This window comes from Maylandia zebra, linkage group LG16, assembly GCF_041146795.1.
Source record: "Maylandia zebra isolate NMK-2024a linkage group LG16, Mzebra_GT3a, whole genome shotgun sequence".
NCBI lineage: Eukaryota > Metazoa > Chordata > Actinopteri > Cichliformes > Cichlidae > Maylandia > Maylandia zebra.
Window position 1 is genome coordinate 6,063,862 of NC_135182.1, and position 14,183 is coordinate 6,078,044.

At 43.1% G+C, this 14,183-nt stretch overlaps 1 protein-coding gene across 1 annotated transcript in view; it reads left to right on the plus strand.

Moving 5' to 3' along the window:
* Positions 1 to 6,137: 6,137 nt before the first annotated feature.
* Positions 6,138 to 14,183, plus strand: part of zmym2 (zinc finger, MYM-type 2) — a 34,225-nt gene continuing 26,179 nt past the window's right edge. Inside the window, exons 1-2 of the mRNA XM_023153509.3 lie at positions 6,138 to 6,205; positions 13,765 to 13,857. Of these exons, the coding sequence (XP_023009277.3) occupies positions 13,804 to 13,857 (54 nt within the window). The 5' untranslated portion in view covers positions 6,138 to 6,205; positions 13,765 to 13,803. The remainder of the gene's footprint in view (positions 6,206 to 13,764; positions 13,858 to 14,183) is intronic.

Below are 14,183 nucleotides of genomic sequence, written 5' to 3' on the forward strand. Positions count from 1 at the left end.
GGGGCAGAAGGGGACTTCCAACATAGCAATATTCTGCGTCTTGCCAATAAGGTGAGAAATGCGACCAGATCCGCTTGAGGCGTCGGCAAGGCAACTGAATCAGGAAGAACCCCAAACAAAGCAGTTAAGGGCACAGGTTGGAGGGTTAGCTGGATGATCTTAGATAAAATCAAGAAAATATTAATCCAGTATTGTTTGAGGGATGAACATGACCAAAACATATGCATTAAAGAGGCAGGTGTTTGATGACAACGGTCGCAGTCAGGGCTAAGATTGGGGTATATTTGAGCTAGTCTGGCCTTAGTCCAATGTACACGGTGCAGAATCTTACATTGAATCAGCCCATGTTTGGCACAGAATGAGGAGCCATGGACCCGGTAAAGAATTTTATCCCAAGAGTCATCCTGAATCACACACCCCAGATCCTGCTCCCATGCCAATTTAATAGCCGAGATTGAAGAGTTACCAAAGGAACATATTCTCCCATACAAACAGGAGACATGATAAGAAGGTCTAGATGGGAACTGAGAGAATTTCTCCTTAACAAAACTCCGGATTTGTAAATAGCGAAAAAAGTGACTTTTTGGAAGGCCAAATTTCAATGAGAGCTGTTCAAAGGAGGCAAATGTATTCTGAATGTACAGATCAGAAAAAGACCTGATACCTAAAGAGGCCCACAAATAAAAAGCACCATCAGCTAACGAAGGCTGAAAAGAGGGATTTTTCAAGATGGGTGATTGAAGGGGAAAAAAGGTCAACTTAAAATAACGACGAAATTGATACCATATTTTCAAGGTAACTTTGACAATAGAGTTATTATAAGAGCCTGTACTCGAAGGCTGCTTTTGGGCATAAATCAGGGCTGGTAAAGAGGCTGAGACACAGGAAGAAGTCTCCAAACTGAGCCAGGCCGGGGCATTATTCGTGTCTTCCCCCTGTAGCCAATACCTGAGAATACGAATATTACATGCCCAATAATAGAACATAAAGTTTGGTAAAGCCATCCCCCCCCCCCCCCCCCCATCTTTTTCGGTCTTTGAAGATATGTCTTGCGTATTCTGGGTGTTTTTTTCTTCTCATTAAATTCAAGCACACTAGCTAGTATGAGGGACTGTGAGCCACCAGTATCACGCAGAATGGTCACTTCACGCTTATCCTCGGTCTTACCAGAAAGCGAAACTATCCCCTTAAAAATGAAGGGCTTAAAACACTCATCCGGGGTCTCAGGGGAAGGGGGCCTACTGACAGGAGGCATGGTTTTAATCAGCCCAACCCCTTTTGGTTTACGTGAAGACGAGACTGATTGTTTCCGTCTGTAAGCTTCACAATCTGCGATCAGGTGGCCAGACTTAAAACAGAAAAAACACTTTCGGTCTGCCTTGGGACGAAACACAAGTACCTCACTCTTTGGGTGCTGTGCAACTGGCACCTCGCTAGCCTTCACTGGGGCATCACGCCGGTCATACCTACTGACACTGGTTTTATGGACGAGCGCGAACTCATCAGCCAGCGTCGCAGCCTGCTGTAGCGAGGAAACCTTCTGTTCATTAATATATACCGCAATGCGCTCAGCAATGCAGTTCTTAAATTCCTCTATGAGCATTAGTTCCCAGATCGAAGCCAGGTCAGTGGCTTTGCAGGCCACACACCACCGATCGAAAAGAACACCTTTTTCCCTGGCGAAATCAAGATAGGACTGACCCTGACCTCTTCTCAACCCCCGGAAACGCTGCCTATAGGCTTCTGGGACCAGCTCATAGGCCAGCAGGATAGCCCTTTTCAGCTTGTCATAGTCCAAGCTGTCCTCAGCTGACAACGAGGAACAAACTTCTTGAGCCTTACCCGCCAGCTTACATTGGAGCAAAATGGCCCATGAATCCCGTGGCCAGTGCAAGGCCGTGGCTATTCGTTCAAACGACTCGAAGTAGCTGTCGACCTCAGTGTCACGGAACATCGGAACCAGACGACTGTTTTTCCCTACGTCAAACGGGGTGTCTGCCTGACGAATGGAGGCAGTTGGAGGAAGGGAAACCTGCCGGAGTTCCAGCTGTCGCAACCTCACAGCTGTCTCTGCCTCCACCTTCCTCAATTCGACCTCTCTGGCTCTAGCAAGCTCTGCGTCTAAACGCCTAAGCTCCAGCTCTTTCTTTAGCTGGAACTCCCTCTCACGGTCCTCCTTTTCTAACTGGAGACGAGCCAGGCGTACATGGAGCTTAGCATCCTGCTTCGAGCCTTCACTTGATTCAATGGAGAGGGGTTCGAAGCGAGGCAATGTCATGGGTTTGTCCTCAGGCAGCCCCTGATCAACAGGTGTCGACACAAATGGACCTACAGCTTGAGCTGACGCCTGCGGAACAGGCTGAGACGCTGCCCCATGCTCAAGTGGACTGGCAGATACTGGCAAGGCCACTATCCCTTTCTCCACCAAGCCAGACACAAGAGCAGCTTTCAGCTCAGCCTTACGCAGAGCTGTGGAAACAGAAATGCTATAACCTGATGCCACCTCATGCAAATCCCTCTTCCTACAGGCGTCCAGTTGGACAAGTGAGGGGTTTTTCTTAAACACGGCAATATCAAAGGTAGCCATCAACTCTAAAAACAAAAAACTACCTGAGGCTAACAATAACAACAAAGAAGCACCACCTCCAATACACAAATGAGAAAACAGGCGGGAAAAGTGTGGCCAGAGGTTAACCAATAAATAAAAGTACCGCCGACCCTCTCCCAAGACCTGCCTACTAAAATCTTAGCCTAGTTAGCTTCTGGAGTGTACCAGGCTCGAGGCAACTTTAAAGGCTAAGCATCAAGTGCACAAAGCACCGACAAGCCTACCCCGACAGGGAACTAATCCCCACCCGGGATTACTCCGAAAATAATAAAGGAAAAATAAAAAATGAGTGCCTGAAGGAGGAGCTTACGCTCAGCTAGACACTCCCCTTTTGCTAACTGGAGAGGGAGCGCAGCCGATACAATACAACTAACCAGGCCACCGGCAAACAACTCACAAAAACTCTATTTTCCTTCCATTCATATCCCGGACGAGCCCCCACATTGTTACGTTCCCCCCGAAGGGGTCTAGGCATGTGAGTGAGGGGACCAGTAACAAATGAGTCCGGAATCAGAATGAAAAGGAAAACAGACAGAGTTGTTCTGTATTAATAGAACTTTATTACGAAATGGTACAGGTGGATTACAAACGACATTAACATTAACTTAAAGGGCCGGCAACGCCGTCTTACCAACAACGCCAAAGAAACAAAGAAAACGCTCGCAGCCACGAAAGGCAGGAAGACTACCAAACAAACACAATAAAAAAGGAGGCACTTCCCACACTTCCTACCCTACTCCCCACCACGGGGAGACACTCTCAGGGCCCACAAGCCCATCTGCTCACTGGTCAGAAAGAGGCTGTCTGTCCAAAATCTAGCACAGAAACGCGTAGAGCCACCGAGGAAAAAGCCACCCTGCTCACAGCTCATCCCCAGTTTAAATAGCCTCAGAGGATGATTGCTGACTTGAGTCAGGTGGCAAACGAGGCTAATCAGCAGCAGCTGTGTCCTGGGGAGAGAGGAGAGTGAGAGAGACAGAGAGGGGTAGGAGTGGCAAGAGGGGTGGAGGCGGGGAGAGTGGGCAAACACCCCACCCACACACTCCCACAGCCTCACAGAACGTAACAAACAAAAATCCAGAAATACCACAGGCTGGACCCAAGATCACTATAGGCAAGGAGTTTTATTGCTGCACATATAACTTGTACACCCATGATCATTACTATCATATGAACATGCTTTAAAGCAAAACATCAAACATCTGTTTCAAACAGTGTCTTGCATCTTTAAGCAAGACCATGCCAAACCACCAGCAGCATGAATCACAGCAGCATGATGGATTTTACTTCTCTGGGAAGCTATTTGACCGAATCCATATAAGAAGGGAGGACCAACAACACTGCACGCGTATGAAAGAGATCTCAAGCCAAGAGCCCCGGAAAAGACATGGAGCCTTTCTTTTAATTTGTCCTTTTTAAATAAAGTAGATGTTTTAAGGAGGGAGTTTGCTAACAGTTGTTGTTAATTAATGCAGTTTTTACAAAATGTGTTCATAAGTAGTGGAGCAGTAGGGACATAAAATCCTACAGCTAAAATGCAGCATGTATTCACACTGCACAACAAAGTTTAACTTCCAAACTGATGGTTTCCAGTCGCCACTGTATCCTAACAATGTTATCAGCGTCATTTCCTCTGTGTTAGTGGTAATAAACTGCTGCTTGGTCAGTGTAACTCAGGGCAAAAAACAACAACAAAAAAACGCACAATTGTTTATTAAAACCGCGTGAATTACAGAGAGGCTGATTACATAAACACTGTGAGTTCATAATAGCCAGTGTGGCACATCATCTTCGATCTTTATCCAGGATCGTATTTAAAAAGAGATTTCAGTGTGATTTGCGCCTGTGAGAAACTGAAATCTCCGACATTTTGTGCAGCGGCGCACAGCCAGAGGATCTGGCAACCAGACACTCAGCCTCATCAGACTGACTTAGAAATAAATCCGTGTATCTTCCATCCATTGCTACCCCTCATCTCGTGAGTTCAGAGATAGCCTGCGCGTAAGGAGGGTAAGGAGGTGGCGGTCCTTTTGTAATTGTTCTCTTTGATCTCTTTGGGCAGCCGACCCTTTAAGTGAATCTGATCCGCACGTTTCAGTGTGACATTTGAACGCACCTGATCCGCCATATTTAACAAACGTGATCACGGGCTCATTCCACCTTTGAGCCACCCCGATTTTTTTTTTTAAAGTAATAACAAAATTACTACTAAACTATAGATTACCCACCTCTACATGTAATAATTTGCACATCTGCCTACTGAAATCAGTAGTTACTTAAAGCAGTGCAATTTGATATGGGCTTAATTTTGCTTTGTAAAGGTGTGTGCGGCATTTTTCTAACACTTTCTGGTGGGCGTCATTAATTTCCCGCCGCCGTTTGGTTTCTGGTGAGTCTCTGGGTGAAATTATGAGAGGAAACCCATGTTGAGCCGACACAGCTGAGAACATGAACTCTCTCAACCCGGATCCTTGTTCCTGATTGGATCCGAGCTGTGTACTTCAATGCAGCTTGTTAAGCTTCGAGAAAGGGGACCCAAAATAAAAAATCAAGAATAACTAAGGTGCATTTCTAGCAGGACTGGCCACACTTGACCTGGGATACATGTTATATATCGAGGATAAGGTGCGAGCATCTTAATGGATTTTTAATTGCTTGCAATGCAGCCACTGATTGGACCTCCTGCGCAGGCGCAAGAGGAAAAGAAAAGAGGGTGAATCGTAGAGGAGCTCTCACTCCGTAGTTACTTCCGGTTACAATAAAAATAAGAGGAAGTAGTTGTTTTGTTTTGTTTTTTAGGAAATGAGCTCCTCGCGGTGTATCATTTTTATTTCAGTCGTTAATTTCTATCAGCTGTGTTTTAGATATCGGAGAGTAACCTCAATATAAAACGTAATAACTGTTAATAATGAAAATTACAGATTCAGACCGATTGAATATAAAATTTATAATTACATAAACGGCTAGCTGTGAAGGTTAGCAGCGGGGCAAAAACTAAGGGGTGATTTGCGCGGGACAAATTATGCAATTTGTACTCTTATTTGAGGTTTTATCAGCAACTGTTTACCTGTAGTTTCAGTTTATGTCCATTTTCAGTGTTGAAAATGTGCCAAACAAAAAAATCGTTTGGCCTTTTTAAAATGTATGTTAACATTACATTTCAGAGCAGCTTACATATTCTGTCCAAAATTGAAGGATGCCCCAACAACCTACTTGCTACATCACAATGGACTATGATGGAAGGACATTGTGTAATAAAGTACAAAAAACAAAAATCAACAGCATTATAATAGACAACATTCGGCCTCCCTCACATTTATCATGAGTCCACAGAGTAACAATTACTGACTTAATAAAATCACTCCTCCGAATCCCGTCTCACTGAGAACTGTGAATAGATATGTTGCAGGTAAACACAAACCATAAATGAGTTCTCAGAAATTCATATCTGTTTTTGTACGCGAGTGAACGTGCTGTTGACGCGTAGTGAGTGCTCTGCTCAGTAGATGATCTTGGATATAAACTTGTGCGCACGCGCTTCCGCGGATTAATGTCAAGGCACAAAAGTGGCGCTACACCGTTTTGAGCTCTACTCCGGTAAGCGAATTTCACAGACGTTTTTCGTATTCTACTTTTACGCCTAATTGGCCAAAGTTTGGGGAACTTGTGCGGGGGGGTTAGCCGGATGCCCGGAGAGTTTCACAGTACTCACACTGGGGCGTGAAGACTCATTAAGGGATGAATAAACAGTTAATTTTAACAGATTTGGTCCTCTCCGTCTCTGCGTGCTGTAGCTACTGCCGCCTCTAGTCTTCAGTATTGTTCAGTTGGCTAATGGCGGACGGCAGGCAGTGCTGTTTTCCGCTGGGGGAGGAGGAAGGTGTGTGGTGGGGGGGTGGGGACAAAATTACTCTGGTTGTTATAGTAATGGGTTCATACCTAGTTACAGTTTAGGTAACTCACAGGATGCTCACGTAAAACACGATAAGAGAATTTCTCCGGGTCTTGTTTACCACCGCATGACACAAATGAAGCCAGTTCATGTGATATATGAGAGTAGGGCGCCCCTTGCGGTTGCCGAGTATATTTTGCCAGTGATTGCGCCAGGGTGGACTCCGCGTAGGGTAACTTTCCAATTAAAACCCCCATCGTCACAGGTATCGCAGAAATCGGGCTTTTTATTCGAAACCCGGGTCTGTTTCGCTGGCACCGGCATGTGTGCGCCTATAGAGCAGATAATCTGGACAAGAACAGGGGTTGTGGAAGGGGGGAAACACGTTTTCTTTTTCCTTTTTTTAGGTGTTGGGGACTGTGCTTGTCAGTGGCACACTGCATTAGCCCATCTTGATAAACATTTGCTTCTATTTTAATCTGTTATATGCGAGCAAGTTGCAATGATTTTTGTTGGTATTTTAACAATGGCGCAGTCTGTGTCTGCTCTCCTCCCCTCGATCTGCCGCTAATCCAATGGCTGTTTGCGGCAGGAAGGGGCAGGGGAGGGAGCGGAACGGAACACCCTGAACCACGTTTCTCCTGGACCCCAACTTGGAAGCCAGTCTAGCCTCTCCTTTTTCCCAGGTTATTTATGGAAGAGCTGCGCAGCTCAGGTAGTGCTGGTTCCGTTTATTCTCACTGATCAAAGTTTTGGATCTGCTTTTTATTGCCAAGTTTGTTAAATATAAATGCCGGGGAAGAGAAATGGAAGCTATTTCGGGGTCGAGTGATAGTCGCCGCTGTAGCCGGGGGCACGGGCCGGATTTTGTGCTGTGGTGGTCCTTCCAAGCGGTGTTGATAATCAAGGGCACGACCAGTGGGACTCCGGCGGCCCCCGAAGGCTTCGTACAGCCTGTCCTTCATTGGGTGTTTTCTAATAATTCACAGGAGGTCTCTACAGCTGTGTATAGCAGGGTTTAGTTTTGCATTCAGGTAAACGGAATGGACCATTTGATTTTGTGTTGTGTATTTTTTTTAGCCCATCAGCTGGCTTGGGGATGCTCTGATGGCTGCGCATTACGCATCACTTCTCAGTGACATAAGTCTTATATAATAATCCCAGGCGTTTAATTTGAATATTTTATTAATCGGCTGTTGTCTGCGCAAATACTGGCGCAAACAGCTATCACATCTCCACCTTGTGACCTGCTTGGGGGGAGAGACGGGGAAAAATGTCAACTTCTGTGGCTTCATGCGCAAACTGATGCAGTTGGAAAGGTAGACGAGCACCTCTGTGGGGTGGTGATGTGGCGCAGGCGTTGCTTTAAACTGCTAGTCTTGTTGAGGTGTGTGTGTGTGTGTGTGTGTTGCATGGAGGCAGGCTCGGCCACAGCGCCATCCCACCTCTCCGTTCACCTGGTGTTGACGTTGGGAGTCAAGGTTGCATGTCAGAGCTCATTAATGCTGGGTCCTCGTTTTCATCTCATCCACGTGAATGCAGGCTGTCTCGTAGCTCTGCATTGCAGTCTGAACTGAGTCTAGACCAGGCTATCCCCCCCCCCTCAGAGCACTATTGAGTTGCTTTGCACATAGATTTCTCTGTTGGTGGAATATCAGGCCAGAAAAGCATGAAGCATCTATCTGCAGCTCAGCTTTGCTTTGCTTTTGGGAGGTCTTGCAAATGGGGGAGTGGGTTCCTTTGGGTCTCCTGGCTAGTATTTGGACTCCAGTTAACACCATGGTTACGGACATGTTATTGCCTTAGCGCAGGTTGTGTTTATATACATTAGCTTGGGTTGTCGCTTCTAAAGGAAGAACCTAATTATAGTAAGTCAGTGACTTGGAATTCAATCCTTCTTTTGAACAGTCAAGCATATTGTATTGATCTTGAATGTCATTCTGTTTTGCCTTGTACTTCCTGTCACATGGTCACAGCAAGTAAGTGTTCCTTATTCGGCACTAGTGCTCTACAGTGGAGCAGCTCTTTATTAGCAGCAAACATATACACCTCTGATATAATGACTGCTGAGTTTGCAGCCGTGGCATTTAACAATGTGAACTCCTATATTTCTCTACCAAGCATACAGTTATCAGAGAGTCTTTGTACTTTGATAGAAAGTATAGGACAGATATGCAGCCCATTTATGCATATTGAAATTTTTCTTCGTCTTCTCTCTGCTTGGAAAATACCTGCAATGAAGAAGTACAGTTTAAATAAGCATGAAATCGCTTTAGTCATTTGTAACGCAAAATAGCAGTCTGGCTGGAAAAAAACAGGTATTTGAAAGCATCAGAGCAGACTGAGAATTTGTAGCGGGAATGTTTTAACTTTTTTTATTATTCATTTTGTCACTTTTTAGTTATGAAGAAATTTGGCAAAAGAAAATGATTTTTTGTTTTTTGTTTTTTTGCTAGTAATCTGCTTAAAAATCTTGGGAAGACATGGGATGGGGTCAGTCTTTGTTAATTATCCTGCAGCCGATTTCCTGACTTAGTTGGAAACTTGACGTGAGCGCCCTGCTTGACTCCACATCACGACCATGTGTCTCACGTGCTGGATATGGTGCTAAGAGAATTGAAAACGATAGTTAAATTAACTTTATTTGAAAATCAGGTCAAACATTTTTTTTAATTTCAGCACCAATATACTGTTGAGGCCCTTAATATTTGACCAAATTTAATAATTCAACTTTCATAGAGATGTGTTGTCAATGTAAAATGTGGTAGAGGCAGGATATTCTATGAGCATGCATGGCTCCCAGTAGCAATGGATGACTAGTCTTTCCTTACAATGTGACAGAAGCCCAACACATTTTCTCTGGCTCAAATGTAAGTGGAAAATTAAAGGAAACCCCGGCTATTAAGACATGTTTGCACTAAAATATGTACTGTGCTTTCAATAAAACATATGTGGTATTAAAATACACCAAATGTTTTCCTTTTAAGCACATTTTATATAAAACCGATTTACCAGTAGGTTGCCATTGTTATTTATTTCTCAATGCACTCTGGGTAGTGAGGTCATACGGTTGCACCGCATCCAGTTCACAGTTAGCAGCGCACTGGAAATGGCTTCTGTTCAGCCTTTCCAGTTTGAACCAGAGCAAACCGAGAGAGAGCATGAAAATAGTCAACCACCACTTAGTTTAGGTGAAGATGAAAACAATCCGTCAGACGAGGACGAGAGAGTGAGGGAAAACTACTGGTGTCTATGTGGCTACTGCTTGCCAATGGCAACGGCGACTGAGAGCGTTTGTTGTAAAGTACCAAAACCTTTTGAAGCCGTATGTCTTAATCCAGATGTTCTTTGGGCAGCACTTGTCAGCCTCCATGACCGGTATCCGGTCTTTAAGTGATAACATTGTGAATCCTGCTTGCGGGCCCAAAGTAGTCTGCATTTAATAAGACTGTGTTTTTAACATGTTTTAATGCCTTGTTGAGATTAAATCGAACAAGATACAATCTCCTAAAAACAGTCAGTGATCACTGCCGGCTTCTCACGGTTTTTATTACTGCTAATCATTTTAAAGCTCAGTTTTTAAACCCTTACGATGTAACTAGCCCAGCCCTTATATTGTGGATGGATTATCTCAGTGGTTCTCCTGACTGACGTTTGGTCCATTTACAGGATCTTGCCATTTACCCCTAACCATTGGGAACCCTCATATTAACTTTTATCGAGTGGAAAAAAGTCTTCCATTCGTTAGCGTTCGTCCTCCAGCTTTACTGTTTATGTTATGCTAACATAGCTTGTCGTGCTAGCGATCACGTAGCACATCATTATATACAAGCTAGCCCAACTTCAGTAACTCTACAAACGTCACTGCTGTTTACCTTCCTGTCATTATTTATGTTGGAAGTGATAGCAGAGCTGTACGTTTTAATTTGATAAAAAAATCTCTCAGTCAGAACATGGTAAATTATATTTAGATGGAAGCTAGCAAGCTAACTCCCTGCTAGCTTCTAACTCAGTTAAATGTCATAAATCCCATTTTCATGGATGCCACGTAATTGTTACACCTGGCAGAGCAGCCACACTGATCATTTTATTACAGATGAACAAATTTAGACAGTTTTTCAACTCTTAGTAATGCTGCAGTGATCCTTTGACTTTTGCAGCGGAGTTTGGGCTCAGATATGGCTAATAACGCCAGACCAAAAGACCGGATAGTGCTGGTCTACCAAGTCGTAACCAGGTCACTAATAGGCAAGTTAATTAATACGGTTGCTACACTTTAAAAACCAAAACAGGTTAGCTGAACGAAAGCACCTATACTACCGACAACCAATACACGTCATCGTCCCAGAATGCATTGTGTGCGAAAAAACATGGCTACTCCCATGGCTCTAAAATAGTTTTAAACACCAAAGATTTAATGAATAACAAAAATAATTTGTAACATATTTAGAGTAACTTGTCATAATAGTCGGGGTTCCCTTTAAACATAACCCCACAGATGGGTTTCATGTTTGATACTTTGAGTATCCTTTGCAGAGAGAAACCACCTGAATTCTGGAGCCATCACCAAACAAGAAGTTTCCTCCTCCTCTATCGTGGCCTTTGCTGCAGCTGTCTTCAGTTCCTGTTTGTTCGTAGAGCTTTCCACCTTTAGTTTTGTCTACAGCAAGTTGAAGTACAGCTTGCTTGGGTTGACATCAGGTGAATGAATTGGTTATTACAGAATATTCCACATCCATAACTCCAGCTTTCTTAGTATGTCTTGGGTCATTGGAGAGTGTTACTGTGAAGCACTATCCATCAACTTTACTGAATTTGGCTGAATCTGAGCAGCACTGTATCCCAGTAAACGTCATCTGGCTGCTTCTGTGTTCTGTCACATCTTCAGGGAAGACTGGTCACACATTGCTACTGAAAGCCGTGCATGCTCTTACATTACACTGCCTCCACCATTTTTCACTTCAGATTGTCATCTGTTCCGTGGCTTCTCACTACTTTTATCTGCCATCATTCTAGTACAGGTTGATCTTAATTTCATCGATGTGTTCTTGAGTCTGGTCACTGGTTTGGTGACCCTTGTGATATGTCCCTGATCAGAAATCACATTGTGTCTTCCAGCCAATGCTACCCTTGCATTTGTGCATCTATTAGTGGGCTTCTTATTGATAAGAAGCTTTTCTGGGCCTAAACTACAACCACCTTCAGTAGCTTCTGTTATTTTGGCCTTCCTCAAATAATTTTCATCTTCAGTATGTTAACAGCCGGCTGAGATGGGTAAAGGTCAGAGGACTAACTCATTTGAGAAAATTTTACATCTTTGTCTTATGCAGCTTTTGGATCCTTCTTGTATATTTTGTGTCATCGTACTTCTTTATCGTGATTCTTTGTCCAATCAGTTTTGGAGCATTTGATCAATTGTTTAACTCAATGACACGTCTGCTAATTGGGCCTCTTGAAGAAGCAGCCAATTTTTGGGGGAGGGGGGCTTCTGGTGTAGCCAGCTAATACCCAGTACCAGGGGTTCCTACGTTCACTACAAATGGATATCAGAAAGCTTCAAACACCCAGTAGTCCTCTTCCCTTTTCCTACTTTTTCTGCACATGAATTCAACCAAATGCAAATCTTATTACAGAGATTAGCATTTGGTTGAAACGGAGCAGGCTTATAGCATTGTACACTGTTACTTCTATCAGTAGTCACATCATCAGTAAGAACTGGTGACCCGGTTCCATTCGTGACATGCATGCCCAAACGCTATAATTGGAATTCTACAAATTTACACTGCTGAACAGCCTCTTGTGCAACGCCAGCTAACCAGATAGCAAGTAGGCCTGCAGTGATTTGTCGGCATAATTGCTGACTTTTATTGTCAACCCGTCGTATACTAATACCACGTAAATGCGTTTTTGTAACTGCAGTCAACTACAGGAACATATGGGGGCAGTAACGCCTCTATTGTCTGTCGAGACTGGAGTCAGAACTAATGGAGAAGAAGAACGTAGTGCGACCCACAAAACGGGAGGATGGAAGAAAATGGAAACTGATTTTATTAAAAAATGTGAAAGCATTTCAAAGAAAACAAAGTTGAATGCAGACTGTGGAAAGCAGAGCATTCCTTCCACGACAGCATTAATGCAACGCAAAAGCATTTAAAACGCCGGCACCCTAGAGCTGTGACGTCAGCTCTGGATGGGTCAGTTTTAGAGAGTTAAGTCAGGGCGCGCATTGATACCATGTTTATGATAATGTCTGAATAGTAATATTTATGTTTGTAAAGTAATTTTTATGTTAGCTTGCCTGTTGAAAACCTGTCAGGATGATACTCGCTAAGCAAACACCTTTTTAGTTTTGTTAACTAATGAGTCAAATGCAATATCAAACCATTAATCAGGAGTAGCTACACTGCCTCCTAGTTTTTATATATTTCTATATAAAATATAAAACCAAATTTGTGATTAGTAACTGTCTTTTCTCATTCTGTTTTGTTCTGTTTTACTAGTATTAAGCACAGGTGTATAGATGAGTTTGTCCTGTAAAGAGGCAAATGCACCTTTCAAATGGCTAAAGTCATGACAGAGTCATCTTTAGCATGGTTATCAGCAGCTGGGAACATCATCTCAAGGATAAGAGAAAGCCTTACTCCAGAGGATGTTCACTGCAATCATGAATTCATGAACTGAATCATCTGTAAACTTTGGAAACTTGTTATTTTGGAATGGAAAATAAAATATTTTTGATTTCATTTGAAGCTTTACTTCAACTTATGGACAGAAGCCTTTTTTAGTTTCCTATTTGAAATTTTCTTTATTTTAAGTACTACTAACACTTGTGTGACTTAATATTTCTTATTTATTTAATTTTTATTCTGATGGTTTGAGTATTATTAAACAGACATTTGATTATTTTCAAATTCATGTTTCCTGGGTCATTATTTTAATTTCCTATGGGATGAGACTACATGGTGATATTCACAGGTGGGCAGACTTGAGCAGATGTGGCACTGGAGCCTAGAATAGGAGGTTTGCCCACAGGAAGCAGAGAGGAGTTATTGAAGTAGTTATTGACTAATGGAGGAAAAATTGGCAGAGTAGTTACCTACCAAAATAATCTTTAGTTGCAGCCAACAACAGCCTTTTAATGGCTGGGATAAGCTCATCACTGCAATAGATATATGAACAAATAAAGCACCAGAAGCACTTTTGCCAACCAGAAGTCTGCAGTTTGGAAGTTGTTTAGTTTTGCTTTTGTCTGTCTCTTGGGCAGGACATAACTGCAGCCACAAACTTTGGAAGATATGTCCAAATGGAGTGCTTTACTTCACAGCTGTCCTGTGGGAACATTAAAGCCAAGGAGCTGGTATGTTGACTGAAAAACTGTGTGAAAAGTGACACAACCTGAAAACATAACATGTTAAAGTGTTAATGACTCCACCGCTGTGCCAAACACTTATTTAAAAGGTGTTTTTTCTTAACAAGGCCACAGAGTTTGAGTTTTGTTGTTTTATTTATCTAATTATATTTTTTCTTCCTAATGTTCTGTCCACTTCCGAACATACACACATGTTTTCTGCGGTGGCCTCTTAGGTCTCAGGTCTTCGCTTAAGTGTCTTACTGTTTGTAAGAATGAACCATGCCTTTTGTTGAATCTACACCTGTTGCTCTCCAAGTTGAGAGCACCCGTGA